This window comes from Chelonia mydas, chromosome 4, assembly GCF_015237465.2.
Source record: "Chelonia mydas isolate rCheMyd1 chromosome 4, rCheMyd1.pri.v2, whole genome shotgun sequence".
Taxonomy (NCBI): domain Eukaryota; kingdom Metazoa; phylum Chordata; order Testudines; family Cheloniidae; genus Chelonia; species Chelonia mydas.
Window position 1 is genome coordinate 53,184,598 of NC_057852.1, and position 20,441 is coordinate 53,205,038.

General features: G+C 41.5%; 1 protein-coding gene across 2 annotated transcripts in view; it reads right to left on the reverse strand.

Moving 5' to 3' along the window:
* RNF150 (ring finger protein 150) overlaps positions 1 to 20,251 on the reverse strand; it is a 190,124-nt gene extending 169,873 nt beyond the window's left edge. The window contains exon 1 of one of the 2 annotated variants that reach the window (XM_043545734.1): positions 19,258 to 20,251. In XM_043545734.1, the coding sequence (XP_043401669.1) occupies positions 19,258 to 19,717 (460 nt within the window). In that variant the 5' untranslated portion in view covers positions 19,718 to 20,251. The remainder of the gene's footprint in view (positions 1 to 19,257) is intronic. The other variant, XM_007067777.4, reaches the window with a different exon arrangement.
* Positions 20,252 to 20,441: the final 190 nt, after the last annotated feature.

Genomic DNA, 20,441 nt, shown 5'->3' on the forward strand with positions numbered 1-20,441 from the left:
TGAGCTAAAAATAGATGGCTGCTTAAGTGCAAGTGATCATCATCAAATTTCATTTGCTGTGAGCAAACAGATTATAGCCCTACACAGCAATATGTATACCTGGTGCTTGAAAAGGGCCAATTCCCCAAAGCTGAAAATAGTTATGAAAAACGAGACCTGTTCTTGGCCTAATGCTACACAATATATTTATCAATTACCTGGAATATAAAGTCACTGACCGTAAAATTTGCAGCTGACACAACAATTGGTGTAGTGCTAAAAAAATGAGGGAAACATGTCATTTATACAGACTGACCAAGATTGCTTGGTAAGGTGGGATCATTTGAACAGCATACATTTTAACACAGCCAAATGCAATGACACATATAGGAATAAAAAACGTAGGTCACACTTGTGACAGAGTGGGATATGTCTGTCAAATTATGAACTCCATTTTGTGTTGTGTGCTGAACACGTCTAAACCGATCTGACGGCAGGCTAGTGTAATGCCTTGCAAACAGTTGCCCTGCCCAGGAAAGGTGCTTAACACTTCATTGAAGGACTATCCTGAGAAGCCATCAAGACTGCAATCTGGAGGCTTCGATTTTAGTGGTCTCTCAACTAACTACCCACCCCCATGAAACAATGTTTTTTGTACACAGGGGCCTGCGGGAAGAATGATGGGGAGTGTGTGTCATACTTAACAGACGGGTGCTGGTCTGAGCAAAGGGGCCTGAGGAGGGAGCAGTCATAGCCACATAGAAGCAGGACTGGCAGGAAGGGCTCTGCCCAGCCTGAAACACTGATAAACCTCAGACTCACAGCAAGGGTGAAATCAGACCAGGTAAATCTCAGTCCTTCTGTTGTTTTCAAAACATCTGTGACTCTTGAATGCTTGAATCTCAGAAAGGATGTTGAAAAACGGGAAAGAGCTACATGAATGCTTCAAAGTTTGGAAAACATGCCCTGTAGTGAGAGACTAAAGAAGCTCAATCTACTACTTTATTGAAGGGAAGGTTAAAAAGTGACTTGATCATGGCCTACAAGCACCTAATGGGGCAGAGATTTCTGATAGTTGATAGCTCTTGAATCTAGCAGAAAAAGGCATAACAAGACCCAATGGTAGCAAGCTGAAGCTAGACAAATTCAGACTAGAAACATGGCACGCATTTTTAACAGAGGGAACAATTAAACATTGGAACAACTTAGGGAAGTGGTAGCTTCTCCATCAACTTTCAGTCTTTAAATCAAAACTGGATGCTTTTAGAAGGGACATATTATAGTTTAAACCAAAATTATGGATGTGTGTCAAATTACGGGGTGAGGTTCTTTGGCCTGTGTTATGCAGGAGGTCACACTGGATGATCATAACGGCCTCTTCTGGCCTTTAAAAACAAAACAAACAAAAAACAAAACAAACAAAATCTATGAAATGTAGCCCTGGATAAAGTGACTGAATACTGATACAAACAGACTGACCAGATATGGCACTACTAGAGATTACAGACTGGGACAATAATGATATCCTTTGCCAAAGAAGTCCATAATCCCTTATAATGCATTCTTTGGGGGTCTTACTGCTACTGTAAGTCAAGATGAATGAAAGCTTTATATTTAGTGGTGTATAAAATAATCAGTGCTTAATTTAATTTGTTTATGGCTTATATCTCTGTTTTTCCTCTGACTGCCAGCTTCTAAATGAAAATGTTAACATACTCTAATCTTCCTTTTAGATGATTATTTTTTTCTTTTTTAAGAGACATTGTAGCATCCAGCCAAATGGGCCTACGCAAGAAGAGGAGAAAGCCCTGATGGCTAGTTTGCAGTTTGGAGGATGGGAATCCATTAATTGACTGAAACAGCCTTCCCACACCTTGTTTCTTTCACGCCATGAGGGAAAGGACAAAAGGATCTGTGCTGAAACAGATCTGTCCTTGTTACATCGCCATGCCGGAGGGGCCTATCCCCACTGCTGCACTGATTCTGCTCTTAGGCTACCTTCCATGGTCACGAAGCAGGATTTACCCCAAAGAAGTGATGTTTACTAAATGTGAAGATGTTTGAAGTGTTGGGAAATGCCTTTATTTGTATTTTAAATAAATGTTTCACTGTCCATTTTGGCTTGAAGTACAGTTCTCAGTGATGAGGTCAGGGCTTTACAATCTAATACAGACCATCCTTTGATAAGTAATATGCTAAGATTCTAGTCTACTGAAATAGACTGGCTGAAATAACTGCAAATAATTGTGATCACATGGCATCAAAGGGCCATCCTAATGACAGTCACTCACTCAAATTATTTTTAAAAATTTCAAATGAATAGAGGCAACTTCCCATTCCATTCATTCAGAACTCTCAGTACATACTGTTGGTTCTATTGTCTCTGGGAGAAATATTGCTTCCTTTCATAGTCCATAGAACCATATTTACTTCAGATAGAATAGACTTCTTAAAGTAAATCACTGAGCTTGTTCCTCTGCAAGTATCCAGTTATAGGATGTATCAGTTATTAAACTGATTTAAAAATGTATTAAAGCTTATTCTAAAATGATCTAAAAACACAGATTAATTAAAAAGTTCCTATTCATCCGGGTATAATGCTTAAATTATCCAAAAGTAGCAAGTTTGGTTTAAAAAGTCATAAAATGTACATAATCTGCAATATTCCAAATTAGGGTTAATAAATTAAACAGTACAATTTAAATCTTAATGCTACATTTAATCTTAGTCAAAATACCAAGAACTTTGAAATTACAGCATATCCACTTTCTTGGGGCCCATACACACACACAAAATTAATAATGATTTGAGTGTTACTTAGATCTGGGATTCCAGAGGTTGGCAAGAACTACAGCATTTAATAGAAAATATGTAAAACATTCTTATCAATAATAAAAGATACAGTTCTGTAAACACTACCAAATGAAATGGTTACTGGTATGAGTAGCCCCATGAAAGTCAAGAAGTTGCAGTATGGCTGGAAAGAGTTTTGTTAATTCTTAACTTTTTTAATTCGGTGGAACTACTCAAAGTAGAAACCAAAATAGCTGAGAGTCAATCAAGCCCCAAGATGACAAATTATGTATTTCTCACTAAGTCTGGTAGCTAAAATTAGTAAACATATAGGGCAAAATTATCTCTAGTTCACAAGATCTCCTGCCCATATTGTGGATCTCTGTTACAAACCCTACACCCATTTTGGTACAGTATTTTGAATATGCAAAGCATTACCTATATGCTAAGTAGTAGTAATAGTATTCTGCACAGAATTTCCATTGCCACCAGTAGTAGTTCCATGGGAAGAACAGCTATAGGATATCCAATAGGTATCCACAATGTGCATAAGGGATCTTACGGACTACAGTACAATATTTTGCCCACAGTATTTGAGCTAGTAGAAACATAAAATGTGTTATTGTACATTACATTATTTAAAAAACTTGTGAAAATTCAAAATATTTTTCCACTATAAAAATATATATATATACACACACACACACACACACACCCACCCAGCAGCAATTTGGTAGAAACAAGTTACTAACTTACACCACCAGAAGAAACATGAAGCATTTCAGTTCTCTAAAAGCTAATTAAAAAACTGAGGCTTCATGTTTAATTTTTAACATTCAGATCTCAATCCATTCACAATGATGGACTGTTGGGTATATCAGGCATATAAATGACACTGCTCTATCCTCCCTTTAGCCCTCAGCAAATTTGCTGTAACAACTGAACAGTACTGCTTCTCTATCTTACTTAGTGACCAGCTAAACAAAATTTCAAACTCTACTATTGCAACCAAATTCATTCTGCAGTCATTAATAGTAGATGTTTGGCTTTCCGACAAACTGTAAAATTCTGCCCACCTCCATCCAAAGGCAGAATTTGGCCCATTGTATAAAGCATGAAACAACAGATTCAAACAATCCAAAGCACCATTTGTAGTGGGAAACGAAAATACGTGCACTTTTAATTGATCAGGACAGTCAATGTTTGTCACAGAACACCAACAAATGAGTGACACCAAGTCTATGATAGGGACCCAAATGACAACAACAGGGAATGGGTTTTGAGACGTCTACAACTTCTCAAACAGTTCAACATCACCCACCAGAGTGGTCAGCATATTCACATTAAAACTAAGGCATTTAAATTGCTGCGTAGTACGGTACAGTACAGTACGGCTTTCCTTCTACTTGAACAGTGCTTGAAGCAAACCTGAGTAAAGCAAACAAAACATGTATGTTTCAAAGTCTACCAGCTACACAGCTGTTTGCAATATGTTTAGACTGTACTAAGGGCCATTTTAATTTGGTCAGATTGGAAGTAGGTAGTTGTTCACCTTCAGTCTAATTATTTTAGTTATACCCCTTTTCTTCTGTTCTAAGACTCTTCTCAAATTGAAGGCATTGAAACAATGGTTCATATTAATTCAGACAATATAGAATTTAGATTCCAAATTTTCATTGTGTTCCACTACTCTTAATTTGTAGCCATTCCTCTGACCGATACCGATACAGAAACATTTCTCCTTTGACAAGGAGGTCCTTGCAATTTCTTCTTAGTAGATCAGTCAGTGACGAATGGTGTGAAAGCTATACTGCTCGCTTGCTCCAAATATAGCGTACATCTTCTCTGTAGTGTACTCAGCTAGCGCCTGCTTGAAATTTGAAAACTTTTTTCTGAACTATGACTTTTGGTTGACAGCAGTGTTCCTTACAGCTGTTGTGTGGTTATCTGCTCACTGCTCATAATGGTCACCTGGCAGACTTGTACATCTTCCAAACAAGGCTTTTTCAGAGTCTCCCTGCAGTAATGCTTGAATTCAATCCATTTGATGCAATAGCCATGGATCTCTTGCAAACAAGATGTTAGCAATACGGAAATTCCAAAAACCAGAAAACTTTTTTTCACAAACCAGTGGCAGCAACATACTTATGTCACCTACAGAACTCAAGCACTTACGTGGGAAGAAAATGAAGTGACATAATTGTGACGCTGGCAAACTAGGTGCCAGGTCATGCCAAGGCCTCAGGCCTCACTGAACACTTACAAATACATAGCTGGAAGCCAGTCTTGCTTACCTGTGTGTTGGCATTACCAAAATATTAGCTGTTAAGTTCAAGTTCATAAGAATGTGTTCAGTGTTTTATAACATGCTTGTAGGATGCTGCATGTATTGTTCTCACTCAACTATGCCCCATGTTATAATGCAACAACAAACATTTGCATAGTATATACTCCTGTAACTAAGTAACCCATCAAACAGAAAGAAGCCTTGTGTAATGCAAATGAAGGACTATAGCAGGAAGGTGCTAATTCCTGCACATTGAAAAGCAATGGTCATTCTGTATGATGATCAGAGATCAAAGACTCTAATCCATTCCTCTCTCTCCATCACCAAAGAATGCACACAGGTAGCCAGTGTCAACTTGTTTTTCCTGTGAGAAGAAGCTATAAGTATGGACACAAGTTAAAAATTCTTCACCTCTGGATTCTAACAGGGCAGAATAACTGAAGACGACGGAGACCCACAGGGTTACTCCGGGTAGTCCAAAAATAATTTTGGGAAACTGGCAGATTACTAGATCACTGCTACCTTTTGAAATTAGAGACTGAGATTCACCTGTACATATATTTTACCTGCTCTTACCTCTCAATAACTCTTATTCCTTTTTCTCTGCTAATAAACCTTTAGTTAGTTTACTATAGAATTGGCTACCAGTGTGGTCTTCGGTGTGAGATTTAGGATGCAGGTTGACCTGGGTGAGTGATTGGCCTCTTGGGACTGGAAGTAACCTGAATATTGTTGTGATTTTTGGTGTAAGTGACCATTTACCACATAGCCCATCTTTTGCCTGGGCTGCAAGATAGTCACCTCACGTACTGCAGTTTATCTGTGACTCTGTTATAAGACTATTGTAAAACTTTAGGAGTTCATATTTGGCACTAGGTTGGTAAAATCTAATTATAGAACATACCATCAGTTGAGGTGTCTGCCCTGAGGTTGGCACTCACAATTGAGAGCCACTCCAGACAGTGCAACAATCAAACTATACATTGGCCACATAATGATCATCATCACTTTGGGCCAGATTGGGAACCCTTCTTCCAACAGGTGAATAGCTACAAGTAGTCCCACTCAAGACATTAATGGAACTTCCTATAATGCTCTGTAGCAGTTTGCTTGTGCTCCTCTTCAAAGCAGTTGTGACAATGGGGCACCAAAGCTATCTCCTCAGTTAAAACTTCATGACATCCTGAACATTCCAAAAAGACAAGTCTGTATAATGAAACTTTATCACAAGTACAAGGCATGATCCATTTGTTGTTTATCCAGTGTACTTAAGCACTGCCTATTTTATCTTCTTTTCTGATACAGACATTACAATACTAATGACTGAAAACAAATAAGTTACAATTATTTTGTTGACTGCAAAAAGTATTATTCATTTGAAGACAGACAGACTTACTATGCAATCATAAATAGTGGAATCTATTAAAAACAAGTTTGTATTGCTTTAGGGTAACAGCATGAACACCAGGTTAATCTTCAAATTAATCAAAACTGCAGTAATTCTCTGAAGGGTGGGTTCTAATGATGTGTCTCCTTTAATAAAACCTGAGGACACACACTGGGGTCTAATCCTGCAAGATGCTGAGCATCCCCAAAAAGGTGCTGAGTACCCCCATCTCCTACTGAAGTTAATTTGCATTGAGGAGGCTGAGCATTTCTTAGAATTGGGCTCTTGCTGATGCATACATGTCTCCAGGGCACTGGAGATACAAGACTTAAGCCACCTAAGGTGTTCATCAATCAGCACTATTGGCTAGACTGGCATGTCTTCCTGTGCTATAAAACTCTTATGTGGACAAATTTAAAATACCAGAATAGCAAATATAATCTTGTGCCCTGTAACTTAGCTCCAGATTAAATATTCATATTCATTGTTTAATTACCATATTTACTTACAGAAATTAATGTATGGCATATTTGTCAATTTTCCTTCCTCTGATCATACGCCAATCAGCATCCTCTGTTCACATGCCCCAACTAAATCATCCACTGCCAAATCAGAGAGTTAGTGCCGTTTAGAATTGATGTATACAATCAGGCACATTAAGCAGCCTCCACTTGAATTTCTCAATACAAAGTGAAGCTGACATACTGATGGGGTCACCAGGGAAGGGGAAGGGTTGTAACCAGTAAAGCAAAATCAGCAAACATTTAAAAATTATACTGAAAATGGAACTGGCTCAACCGTTCAAGGTGTAGGGATACTGTACAGTTGATAAGCCTTAAATACATGTATATTTCTCAATTATGCAATTCTCCTATTAGTAAGAGAATATGACCACTGTATGGTTTTTTTCCAATTATGCAAACTTCTCCATTCTGACCGACTACTATGAATTACTCTGATTTGGTTGGGCACTGCTCTCAAATCCATTTGCACACAACACCTGGTTTACCTCTTCTTTCCTCATCTACCATTGACACTCAGTGCACCTCTGGCCCCAGATATTAAATACAACTTAACTTTAAAAATGTATGAGCGTGCATGTGAGCAGAGGTCTGTTAAGTTAATCATCCCGCAAGGGAAAGGAAGAGGAGTGACAGGTATTGAGAAGACTGCAGAGCATGGCCAGGAAGAAGTTGAGGCAGACATTTATTTATCATTGGAATATGGAACGGGAGGGAGTTCTGAAAGCATCAGCCAGTTCAGGTCAGTGACACGGTCCCACACGACATTCTCACAAGCAAGCTGGAAAAAATGCAGGCTTGGTAGAACGATCATTAAATAGATACACAATTGGTCAAAGAGTAACTATTAAGGAATGATATCAGATTGGAAGGAGGTGTCAAGTGGGGTTCCACGGGGATCTGTTCTGGATGTAGGAATAGAGAGCATACTAATCAAATCTGCAGAAGACACAAAGCTGGGGTGGAGGGTAGGGTTGCAAAACACTTAGGACGACAGAGCTAAAGTTCAAAAGGGATCTTGATCAACTGAAGAACTGGCTATAGACAACAAAATGAAATTTCAACAAATGTAAAGTGTCACACTTAGGAAAGAAAAACCAAATGCACAAATACAAAAATGTGGGACAACTGGGTTGGCAGCAGCATTGCTGAGAAAGATGTGGGAGTTGTGGTGAATTAGAACCTCAACATGAGTCAGTGAGATGCTGTTGCACAAAAAAAAAAAAAAAAAAAAAATTAAAAATTAAAAAAAAAAGCCACGCAAATGCAATTTCAGGTTGCATTAACAGAGGTATAGCATGCAAGCCACAGGAGGTATCACCTATTAATGCAACCTGAAATTGCATTTGCGTGGCTTTTTTTTTTTTTTATTTTTAATTTTTTTTTGCGCAACAGCATCTCACTGACTGGTACCACTCTACTCGGCTTTGGTCAGCCCTCAGCTGATGTCCAATTTTGGTTACCGCTGCGCAGAAAGGATGTAGAGAAACCTGGAAAGGATCCAGAGGTGAGTGACAAAGATGATCAAAAGGATGGAATGCAAGCCATTCGAGCAAAGACTGAAGGAACTGGGTAGGTTTAGTTTGAAAAAGAGGCGAATACTTAAAAGGCTGCCATAAAAAATATGGAGAAAAATTGTTCTCTCGTGCCATAGAGGACAGGACAGGACAGGACAAGAGGCAATGGGTTCAAACTACAGCATAGCAGATTTAGATTAAATCTCAGGGAAAACTGTAAGAACAGTAGGACAATGGAACAAACTGCCTAGGGAAGTCATGGAAGCTCCTTCACTGGAGGTTTTCAAAAAGAGACTGAATAGTCATCTGACTTGGATGATTTATACACAACAAAACGTGCATCTTGGCAGGGGGGTAGACTAGATGACCCTTGCAGTCCCTTCTAGCCCTATGATTTAAAATAGTCAAGGAGATCACTGGACAGAGATGATGTTGATCACATAACAACAACATAAGGATGCTCCCATGTTTACAATGGTAATAACAATGCTCTAGGCTAATAGACACTTTTGCTTCTTGCCTTAGAGTAAATTTTTTTCCATGAAAACCATTTTTAACCACTTAGGTTCCAATTCAGGAAAATAGCACATACTTAACTTTAAGTATGTGCTTACTTAACGGGAACTAAGCATGTGCTTGAAGTTAAGCATGTGTGCAAGAGCTTTCCTGAACATGAACACATTCCTGAATTGGGGCTTTCAGCAAGAATCACCACCAAGTTTCCTAATCAACATTAAATAGATATTTAAAAATTTAATGTGAATATTCTAAAATGCACAAAGTACCACAGAAACTCACTAACATGGCACTAAAAGAGTGAGTCAATTTTAATATTCATTTTTAAATTTATTTTAAGACACTTGTTTCATAATGACAGTAAAAGACTTTGGACTCTGTCTTAGTGAAATACCATGTATGTTGTACCTCATTGCACAAATCAGCACTACTGGACAGCCCAGTGTGTTTATTGATGTATGTGCGTCTAGTAACTTCTGCTTTGCAGGCAGTTCATGTATGCGTCTAATTAGTGTATATAACCTTACTGGGTCACAGACAACTTTGCAATAAAAAGTTAAAACTTAGCACTGTTACCTTTAAATATACCTTAATAGGCACAAAAATGTACTTGGACTATGACCCAGGATAATCACCTTGAATTGGCTAACAGCACAATCCACTATACAGATTAAGCAACACATTGGCCGAAACCTAAATAATAAGTTTCACAAACCTTCATGTCAGGTATGTAAAAGAATCACTAAGTGACTGACATTAGATGCTAAAATTCAGCACTAACAGTATTATTTTTATGACTCTACTCACATGAAGTCTAAAAGAACAGAATATATAGTTACACAGAGAGGATAATAGAAATAAAAGCCCTTTGACTATCAAAAAAAGACAAGAAAGGAGAGGTCATGCCCATTTAGAAGCCAGGTAATACCTATTCCATCTTACAGAAAAATGGCCTTCACCAGTTCACCCTCCTCCATTCAACATAGTGAAAATAATACAACTCTTCTTAAAAACTGGCTATTAGCCATGTTATGTACTGAATCTGAAATCATTTCTGATTGTAAGAACAAAGGTGGCAAAAAGACGACTTTTGGAGAGCATGGTTGGATAGCAGTAAAGAATGAATAATAATAAGCAGTAATGAATAGTAGCAGATTGGATATTAAGAGATTTGTTGATAGCACACACGTTAGTTTTAGTCTAAGAAGCAAGGCTGCTAGGTCATGGTGGTGGGAGAAGTATAATTGCTGGACAAGGGTCTATATACTTTCAAGGTCCTTGACGGCCACATGACAAAATAGATTGTTTTCCCTTCTAGTTACATTGTGTAGAAACATCCCTTACTACAATCGTGGAAGCTTTCCATGCCACCATTGGATCTACTCATGCCATATTCTCATCAATGCAACTTTCCCCACTGCACAGGCCGACCAAAGAGACAGAGTTTCAGCAGCAGACTGAATACTGCCAAAGAAAACTTACAACTCTAGGCGGAAAATCAGACAGGCACCCTATACCAATAGCAATATCGACCCTCAGTTTGTAAAATTATTTGATAAGTGGCAAGAAGAGACATGGAGCAAGGGATAAGAGCAGGAGAAAGGTATATGGGGATAGGAACAGAGCAATGGCGTTGAGGCAAGGAACAAGAGCCAGGAGGAAAGTGAAAAGAGGAGGGGATGACACATGGATTAGTTGAGAGGTTTTATATTTCCCCAACTAAAATATTATGTATTCAATTCTACTGTAGGTATGTTAGAGATTACAAGATATTTTAACAGCTTCCCTCTCCCTACAAATATAGTCTCATCTCTACAAGATTCAGCTTTATGCAGTTGCTCCTCATCTATTAATTATCTTAGCCAGACCTTTGAACAACTTGGAGACGGTGCTATTTGCATTTGATAGAAAGGTGATTCAGAACTGAGTGTGATATCTTTGGTATTCTATGCTGAACTGCATAACAATTTTCTCTATTGGCTTTATATAGATTTTGAACAAGATAGAGGCCGATATGGATCCTTGCAGGCCTAGATAGGTAAGAGTTCTGGCAATGGAGGAGCAGGGAGCTGTGATAGACATCCGAGCATAGTCTGAAAGGAATGACTGAAGTAATCTTAGCGTGAACCCACTAACCACTATCACATTTCTGAGATGAGGCATCAGGATTCCATGGCTAACCATATCAGATGCTGAGGAAAAATTCAGTAACTACTCTTGGGGGGGAATTCAGCACCAAAAAATTAAAAATTCTGCAAAATTCTGCATATTTTATTTGTCAAAACAACACAATATAATCACTTCAATTTCAATTATTTAAAAAAATTTCAAAATACCTGTCAAGTATGTCAACAATACAGACAACAGCAAAAAAGATTCCCCCATGAGTAGGAGTTTCTTTAACTCTCTACAACAACCCAGGGAGGTGATGGAGGGAGCTGTGTGGTACCCTCCAAGCCCAGACACCTACACTCCCTTCCCCCGCGAGGCAAGCCACAGGGCACCCCCAGTTCCAGACACCAGCATTCTCCTCCCTGCCCCCCCAGAGCCCAGCCATGGGGCAGCCCCAGACACCAGCCCCCCAAAGCCTTTACTCCACGCAGCTTCTTTACGGTCCTGCCAGAGGTCATAATGTGGTGCAGTACTGCCCTTCCTCACCCTATGCCAGAGCTGGCTGGGTCTCCCAGGTCCTCGCCCATCCCCGGGAGAATAAGGATCAAAGAGCAGGCAGCCTCCAAACCCATCGGGTTGGGCACTCTGCTCACTGCAAGCTGGGCTCTGCAGAGTCCAGCGGGCCCTAGTGGAGGCCAGAAAATCTGCAGGGAAATAGGTAATTCTGCAAAATTCTGCACACCACAGTGGAGCAAAACTCCCCCAGGAGTAACGAACATGAATATGGATGTATGGCTCGTGTCCATGGCCAAGAGAAAATCATCAATTAGTATCACCACCAGCACCAAACAGAAGCTCTTTAAACTTAGAATCAGCTGCAAAGGGAAACTGACAAAGATTAGGCTCACACAATCTTACAGACCGCTCCATGTATAAAGCATTAGCCTTTGCTTGTTGATGTTAACCTGGCTGTAGAGACGGGGAAGGGGGAGAAGGAGAGGGAGAGAGAGAGAGAGAATGAACAAGAGGAAATGGAAGTACAGAGCACACAGATAAATGAATGAGAAAAAAAGGGGAGAGAAAAAGAAAGATGTATGAGAGATCAGAGCAATGAAGAAATGACAAGCAAAAAAGGGAGAAGAAGAAAAACTGCAGAGCACAGAGTGACGACAGAAGGAGGAAGAAAAAGTGAGACTGAGGGGAAAAAAGACCAAAAAGGAGAGAGAGAGAGAAATGACAAGGTAGACAAACAAAGAATATATGGACATGTCAAGATTCACTTAAAGGGAGATGAGAAATTACTTATAGATGTGGGGAGGAAAGGATTAGTGGGAAAGGAGACTGTCTAGCTCATGAAGTCAGATATAACTGAGTAAAACTGTAAAAATGGATCAAAGTTTTTAAAAAGGCATGAGAGGGGAAAGCTAACCATTCTATACAAACCCAAGAAGTGTACACAATGAGACAGCTGTATCCAATCTTCATGTTTTAAAGGTATTGTTGTAACAAAGACACATAGTCGCAATAGAAAAATGGTCAGAGATTTAAAGTGCCATTGTCCACAGACTACTGAAGGTATTATTAAAAAAAAAAAACACCCACACAGAAGGATAGTATATTGCTAACATGTAATACTGCAAGAGCAAGAGACTGCAAGAGAAAAAAGACAAATATTTTGTCTGCATAGCAGACAGTTGGGATAGACAATGGCAATAAAAGCATTGAACTCTTTCCTGGATGTTCCCAGAGACCACCTGCACAGTCAGATAAAATCAGGAAATTTTTGGGGCGTTTGTTTGGTTTTTTTAAAGCACTAGATTATATACTGTAAGGAACAATCCTGCATTCACAAGGGGACAGATTACATGAACTAATGGGTCTTTTCTATGATTCAATGATTTTATTGTACACTCCTTCTGTACCAAATAAGCAGCCAAGTACCTAGCACCTGGATGCAGCTGACAGGGCAGAAATAGGCCTTGTCTGAAACGAATATGGTCTCTGTGCAGGTAGGTGGAAGGTATTGGAATGTGGAAAAGCATTAAACAGGGCTATCCCTCATAATGAGTCTTCACAAGGCTGGCTCAGGGTATAAGGAGCTAGAGGTCATTTGAAACTCAGGCTTCTTGCATGACAATGCACTACATTGTCTGACTAATCAACTGGGCAAAATAATGGACTCATTCAGTCCTTTTGTGACATTTGAAAATGCCGTCCCTTTTCTATTATAAGGAAAGCAAGCCCCCTCCCCCAGTGCCAACTTTTACGCAGCTTCATTTTTGCTTCTTCTGTTAAAACATTCCAGTGGTAACGCATGCAGATGTACTGCAAATGGGGGTGTGGGGGGTGGAGTCACTGCAGACATATATCTGCATGAGTTAATGAGCTGCATCTGTGTTAACACAATAGTGACAGACTGCATTGCCATAATATCATAACAACTCTAATTAGCAAATATCATTTTAATGCCAAAATACCAATGGGACTAGAACAAACAAACAAATAATGAACTACTGCTGTAACTGTAAGCCATCCTCTCAAGGCCAGCATACCAAAATGGAATACAAGATTAATGACAAGAGGTTAGAACAAATGCTAATGTAGTTTCATTGCAAAGGAAGTGATTTCTCTTGGATAAACTACATATAATATACAGAACCTAGTAACTGTGCAAGTACGACTCTGCACAACAGCTAACACAGGGCCTCAGATAACGGGAGGGTGAAAAGGAGGAAAGAAGTCAATCGGTTAGTAAAGTTTGGGTCAATAAAAGTTACAAACTATCCCTCAGTGAGCCTACTACTTTAATGAACTGACCAGATGCTCTCTCAGGGCCTAATCCAGATCCCATTGAATTCAGTGGGAATCTTCTCATAGAGTTCAATGGGTTTTGGATCAGGTGTTCACACCATTAGTGTAAGATAAAAGATTCAAATTAAAATGAGAGGCAAGTTCTCAGTAAGTCAGAAAAAAAAAATCGATTTTCTTGGGAAATTCATGGAGGATGGGTCCATCAATGGCTATTAGCCAGGATGGGCAGGGATGGTGTCCCTAGCCTCTGTTTGCCAGAAGTTGGGAATGGGCAACAAGGAATGGATCACTTGATGATTGTTCATTCCCTCTGGGGCACCTGACACTGGCCACTATTGGAAGACAGGATACTGGGCTAGACGGATCTTTGGTCTGATCCAGTATGGCTGTTCTTATGGAAAAATTGGGGAAAATGTTGGAGCAACAGGGAGCAATGAATTTTATCCATAGGGTTCTGGGTTGCAATAGATTAAAGGAGTAGTTTTTTCACCTCTGGGAACACAGAGTAGTGATTAAAGTCAGTTTGGTGTTCTCTTCCTAGTCTCCATAGTCCAAAACTCATCCCTGTTATAACCCTTTGAGTTACACAGGGATGAATTTGGCACTAGTTGTCTACATCACAAAGACACTTCACAATTAGACATAACTGACAGCCTCTGCTAAAGAGAAGCCCAAACCTGGAATACTAGGAGAGTTGTAAGTCAGGAGTGAGGTTCACTGGCAGAACTGAGTAGGGAAGTTTGTACTGTACCTATTTGCACTATGCTTAGCTCCAGGGCCATCCCTAGCTATTTTGGTGCCCTACGCAGCCCCCACACTGGGATGGGGGGGTTGTGTGGGGCCCCACCCCAGGCCTCCACTGCGATGGGGGAGGGCTGTGCCCAGGCCTCCGTGGGCGATGGGGAGGGGCCTGGCCACTTCCTGCAGGAAGTGGAGTGACCCAGACCCAGCCTGCTCTGCTCCCCTGGCTCCCAGGCTTGGGGGGGAACCAGCACTCGCCGGTGGCACGGCTGGGAACCAGGGAAGCAGAGCAGGCTGGGGCCGGGTGGCTGACTTACAGGTGAGTGCAGGTCCGACCACTTCTGGAGTCTGCAGGGGAGTGGGGGCGGGGCTGGGGCGGAGCAGTGGCAGGAAGAGGCGGGACTAGGGCACAGCAGGGGCGGGGGTCCTGGGGAAGAGCTGGAGCAGGGGCTGGAGCAGCATACAGGTGCCCCAAATTTCCTGGTGCCCTACGCAGCTACGTACTTTGCGTATGGGTAAGGACGGCCCTGCTTAGCTCAAGCCAGACATTATGGACCCCACTTTTAGTGCTCATTAAAGTAAGTATTTTCTAATGTCCCTAAGTGACTTAGGAGCACAAGTCCCACAGAAAGACAAGTGGGACTTATCCCCCTAACTCAGGCACTTTTGAAAATCCAACCGTAAATCCACTCAACATATTATATATATTTAACGTGAATATTCTCAGAAATATTTGTACTGAGTTCAACAGACTATCTAAAAATCCAGCAAAAGCTCTAAAATCCAGACCCAAAACACACAAAGCATAAATAATTAACTATCTTACTAAAAAAGAAAAGGAGTACTTGTGGCACCTGTCAAATTTATTTGAGCATAAGCTTTCGCGAGCTACAGCTTACTGCAATGTTAAAGGTCAGTTGTAAAACAACAAATAAAAATAAATACAATAATTCAATCTCAACCTCAGTAAAGGGATACATTTTCAACTGCAGCCTCTGTTTGCGTCCCCTGAAATAGGTCCCTAAATGTTTGCACTCACAAAAAAAAATGTGCATGCCATTATCTGAATGTGAAAATGGGCATTTGTGCATACAAATCAGGTAGTTGGGACATCACTTGACTGGCATGCAGAAACGGATATTTGCACCAAAGATACACAGGATTTTTAAAAAATTTTTAAACAGGCATAAGATCAGAGACTGTGGCTGAAAATTTGGCCCTACACACAGTATACATTATTATATGTGCTGCAAATGCTAAATATCACAGGAAGAATGAGGCTGGAATGAAAGCCCCGACTCCAAATATATTTTACTTTGCTGGTTTAGGCACAGCCTTCATATGAGTTAAACAGTTTGTGTTTTTGATTATTTTTTTTAAATAATAAATACGAATAACCTTCTCTTCAGCATTCACTGCATCTAAAGACAAGAAAATTCTTTTTATAGTAAGAAGACTGAGAATTTCAAATACTTATTCCAGGCTTTTAACTACAGTATTCAGAAAAATATTCACAAAAATTCTTTGAAGTATGGTATACCCAGCCATGGTTTTCCCTGTAATCCAAATACTACTTTTGTTCTACAGATCATGTATGTGAATTCTAATTTGCATATCTGTGCAAGCCCTAAAATTTAGTTTTAATACAATACAGGATTATTGGTGGAAGCAGGAGAAAGTGCATTAATAGTCCAAAGTACCTCTACCTGTATGTTCTAAAACACATTAAAAGAAATAGCTGGGCAGAGACGTTGATAGCGTGTGGGACAGAAGCACTGTTACTTCCAAAGAGTGATCTAGTAAAAGGGACTCCAGCACAGGAGACCAGAGATTACATTTTGCCTCCACTGAAGTCACTGCCAGTTTTGCTATTGACTTCAACGGAACAAGGATTTCACCCCAGGTTCTTAATGAAAAGAAGGATCATAATACTTGGCTTTTATTATAAGACAGAATATTTTGACAATTACTAATCTGTGACAGCCATTTCAAAAATCCAGAAAGTACCTCCCTCTTGTTGAGAGGTGGATGTCACTTTCCACATACAACAGGACACTAAAAATTAGTGACGACATGTACCATAAATGCAGAATACAGTGGAATTCAGACTACTTGACTCATGCATACATGCTGTTCAGAACAATTATGACATTCTAAATACATGTGGTGATTGGATCAAAATTTGTGAGGCATTCATATGCAGTATCACAATGTTGATGGCACCAGAGAACCCATTGTGACATTTGTTCAATATTGTAAATTATGCTGATTTCAACTGGATTTACTTTATTCACACTAGGTATAGACTGCCATAGATTATAATATTTTATGAAAATTATGCACAGCAGCTAGCTGCTTTTCAAACCTAAACAACTGCTATTTTGTTTTAAATGAGGGGCAGCGGACACTCAAAGGCCTACTTGACATGATGGATTACTATCCTGGAAAAATCTCTTTTAATGAACACATTTTTTCATACAAGTTCATTATTGAGAAGTGATAAAAGCTTCTGAACCTAGCAGAAGTTCTAGATGCTTTGCTCTTCCATAATTTAAAAAACAAACTATTTAAATGAAAAGTAAGCACATACCAGCTAATCGCTTCTATACTGTACTTCAGACCAATACAAATTAAAACAGACAATTAATAAAATCTTCATAATTTACAATGCAAATACGGAGAGTCTCGCTAGCACCAGTACTGACATTTTCTTCAAGAAAGTTTTTATTTCTGCAAGTAATCATGAAAAAACTACCTTGTTTCACTGAGGTTTGGTTTATGGACATGTAGCCAATGACTACATTTTACTACCACTGTTTCCAAATAAACCACTATTTGCATGGGAAAACAGCTTAGTGCATTCTTTAAAAACAGGCAAGCCACTAATTGATTCAACATGTTGGCAGTTTTAAAGAAACGTATTAGACAGGAACAAATGGTGTATCCTATTTTGTGTTGCAATACCCTGAGCTTGACTTTAAGAGTGCTTATATTTCTATATGTCAAGCTCTTATTACGTTGCCTGCTAAATAATCTTCAATACTTAAATAGGGAGTACAACCTAAACAGAAACTAAACCATATACAGTTTATTGAGAAGTTTTAAGACTATTAGGAGCACCTAATTTTAAAGGCACAAAAAGTCCTAAGCAATATCAAGATTAAAAAACGTAAAAACCTTCTTCTGATCCAATCCACCCTCTCAAAAGCATATCATTTTGCTCCAACAAACAGTTAATCTCTTCATAGAGGACTGAGTGCAAGATGTTCAAAATGTTCTGTCCAATAGCTGCACTATTATAATGTTAGTAATGAAGGAATTCTTTTACCTCTCACCCATCCTGGCTAGGTGATTGCAAAACATAAAAATTTAATTAAAATATCCATGCTTTGTAACCTAATTATGTTCCAATTTACCCCCAACACCACTAAGATTCAACTGGCATGAAAGAGCTGGGTATTATTAGTTACTGGCTGCAAACCAGAGATTCCACTAATAAGTGGCATGTTAGTCAGGCTCTTGGCATAAGAGACTAGTGGCCCCTGGCAGAAGACTTTGTCCCTAAAAATAAATCTGATTAGCTGATCTTTAAAACAACAATTTCAAAACAAACATTTTTATAAAAACAATGTTTTCATTATATAGCAATCCAGTGTTTGTTCTGGCTTTGCTGTTATTTCTGATGGCTATGTTTACCTTCCCTCTCTGATAGCACAAGTTGATTAATTCTTTGAACATCCATCTCCAGGCATCGAAGGCACACATGGGAAGGATGAGAAACCATAATTTGAGACAAATGTCTGCACCTGTATTTCATAAAATCAGATACTCCACAACGTTTGGTCCCACAGATGAAAATAATTGCAAAAATGATGGGAAACACTGCATTCCCTACTTTGCAGAACCTCTTAGTAATTAAGAAATAATGTTATCCTTCACATCGTGAAGAGCTCAGTCTCACCCACAGCCCCTGCCTGACATGGGCCACCGGATCTTAATGATCCAACAAAATGCTTACAGCTGCCTAACTGCCTTATAAAGGGACCACAGGTCCCATAAAATCCACAAAAGTGGCCAAAACTTCACAGCTTTCGAACTTTTCCACCAGATTGAATGTTATTGTTTATAGGTCTTGGCAACCGGTCAATTTCTCTCCATGGCAGCAGTCAGAAGAGTATTTACGACCTGTACAGGTGCCCAGAAAAACACTTATCTTCTATGCACAAATGAAACATGAACCAAAAAGGAGAAGGGGTCAGAGGGACCCAGTTGCAGATAAGTCCTGGCCAGGATAACGGATACACAAACTGACCAAGAGGGTCCGCCCAGCCCACCCCAGCTCTCAGCTCAGCCCAGATATTCGGGGAGAGAATGTCCCCCACCTCCCCATCTCCACAAAGCACCACACTCCCGCACTGGCGAGCGACGCCTGCTGTAACACCACACTAGGTATCAGCAGGCATGGTCCCTACTAACGAGCGGGGTGGACGAAGGGGTCAAACTGGCCTTAAAAGCGTCGGGCCGGAGGGCAGCGTACCCCCAGGCAGGGATTTCTGCAGGCAGACCTTAGGGGCTCCGCCCGCTCCCACGCACCTGCATGCGGCATGGTGATGGTCTCGTTGGCGTTGCTGGAGCCCACGTTGAAGATCACCACGGCAGAGGCGTTCTGGGCGGCGGCGTGCCGGATCTTATCCTTGTACGTGCAGTTGCCCCTGGGGATCAGCGCCACCCAGCTCTTGCCCGGGCCCGGGGCGGCGAAGCGGGCGTGGGGGTCGCAGGCCAGCCGGTCGTGGGCGGAGGCGGTCATCACCACCTGGCCCCGGGCATCCTGCTTGGGCGAGTGCTCCCCGTAGCGCCCGCACTCGCTCTTCTCGCTGCGCAGCTCCAGGCTGCCGGCCGCCGGCTCGGCGTAGGTGATGTTCACGAAGGCCGTGTACCACTCCTCTTTCTCGGCCACCGTGAAGTCCAGGCAGAGCAGATGCACGAAGCAGAAGGAGAGCAGCCATGTTGAGAGGGCCAGGCTGCGGCACGCCTGGATCAGAGACACTGCCATCCTTCCTCGGCCTCCCCCCTCGCCTCCGGCCCGGCTGCGTGTGCGAGCGAGCACCGGAGCCCGCTCGGGGGGAGGCGGCGGCTGCTCCCGCTGCTGGGATCCGGCCGCGCGAGGCAGGGGCGGGGGGGAAGCTGGCTGGGTAACCTCAGCTGCAGTGCATTTCACTGGGGGCTTTTCCCTGCCTCCGAGCGCCTCGCTCCGCAGCTCTCTCCCCCTCTTCTCCCTTTCCACCCCGCCCCCCTCGGGCTCCTGCCCGGCTCTGCGGTCGCTTCCCTCTCCCTTTGGGGGCAGGGGGTGGTTGCAACTGTACGGGAGCTTGTGGGAGCCCCTTCAAAAGGGAGCTCCGGCTGGCTGAGGAGGAGGCGTTCTCGCTATATGGAGCGGGGGGGGGGGGGGGCTGCTTCTCGCCCTCCCCCGCTCCACCCCCTCGCCGGGTAGCTCTGCAGGCGGCTCGCCAGAGGAGATGCTGGCTCTGGGGGGGAGCGGGGGGTAGGGGAGGCGCGTGCAGGAGGGGCTTTGGCGTGATGTCGAGAGCCCTTGCGGCTGGGCTTTAATGGCGCTCAGCCTTGGAGGGGCAGCAGCGCCACCTGCTGGGAGACAGGCGGGACAGCGGCAGAACCAGTCTGTGAGCCGGTGGAGGGGAAGATACCAGACTCTAGGGCAGTAGCTTTCAACCCGTGGTCTGCGGACTCCTGTGGGGAGGGGGCAAAGGACTATGTCTAAG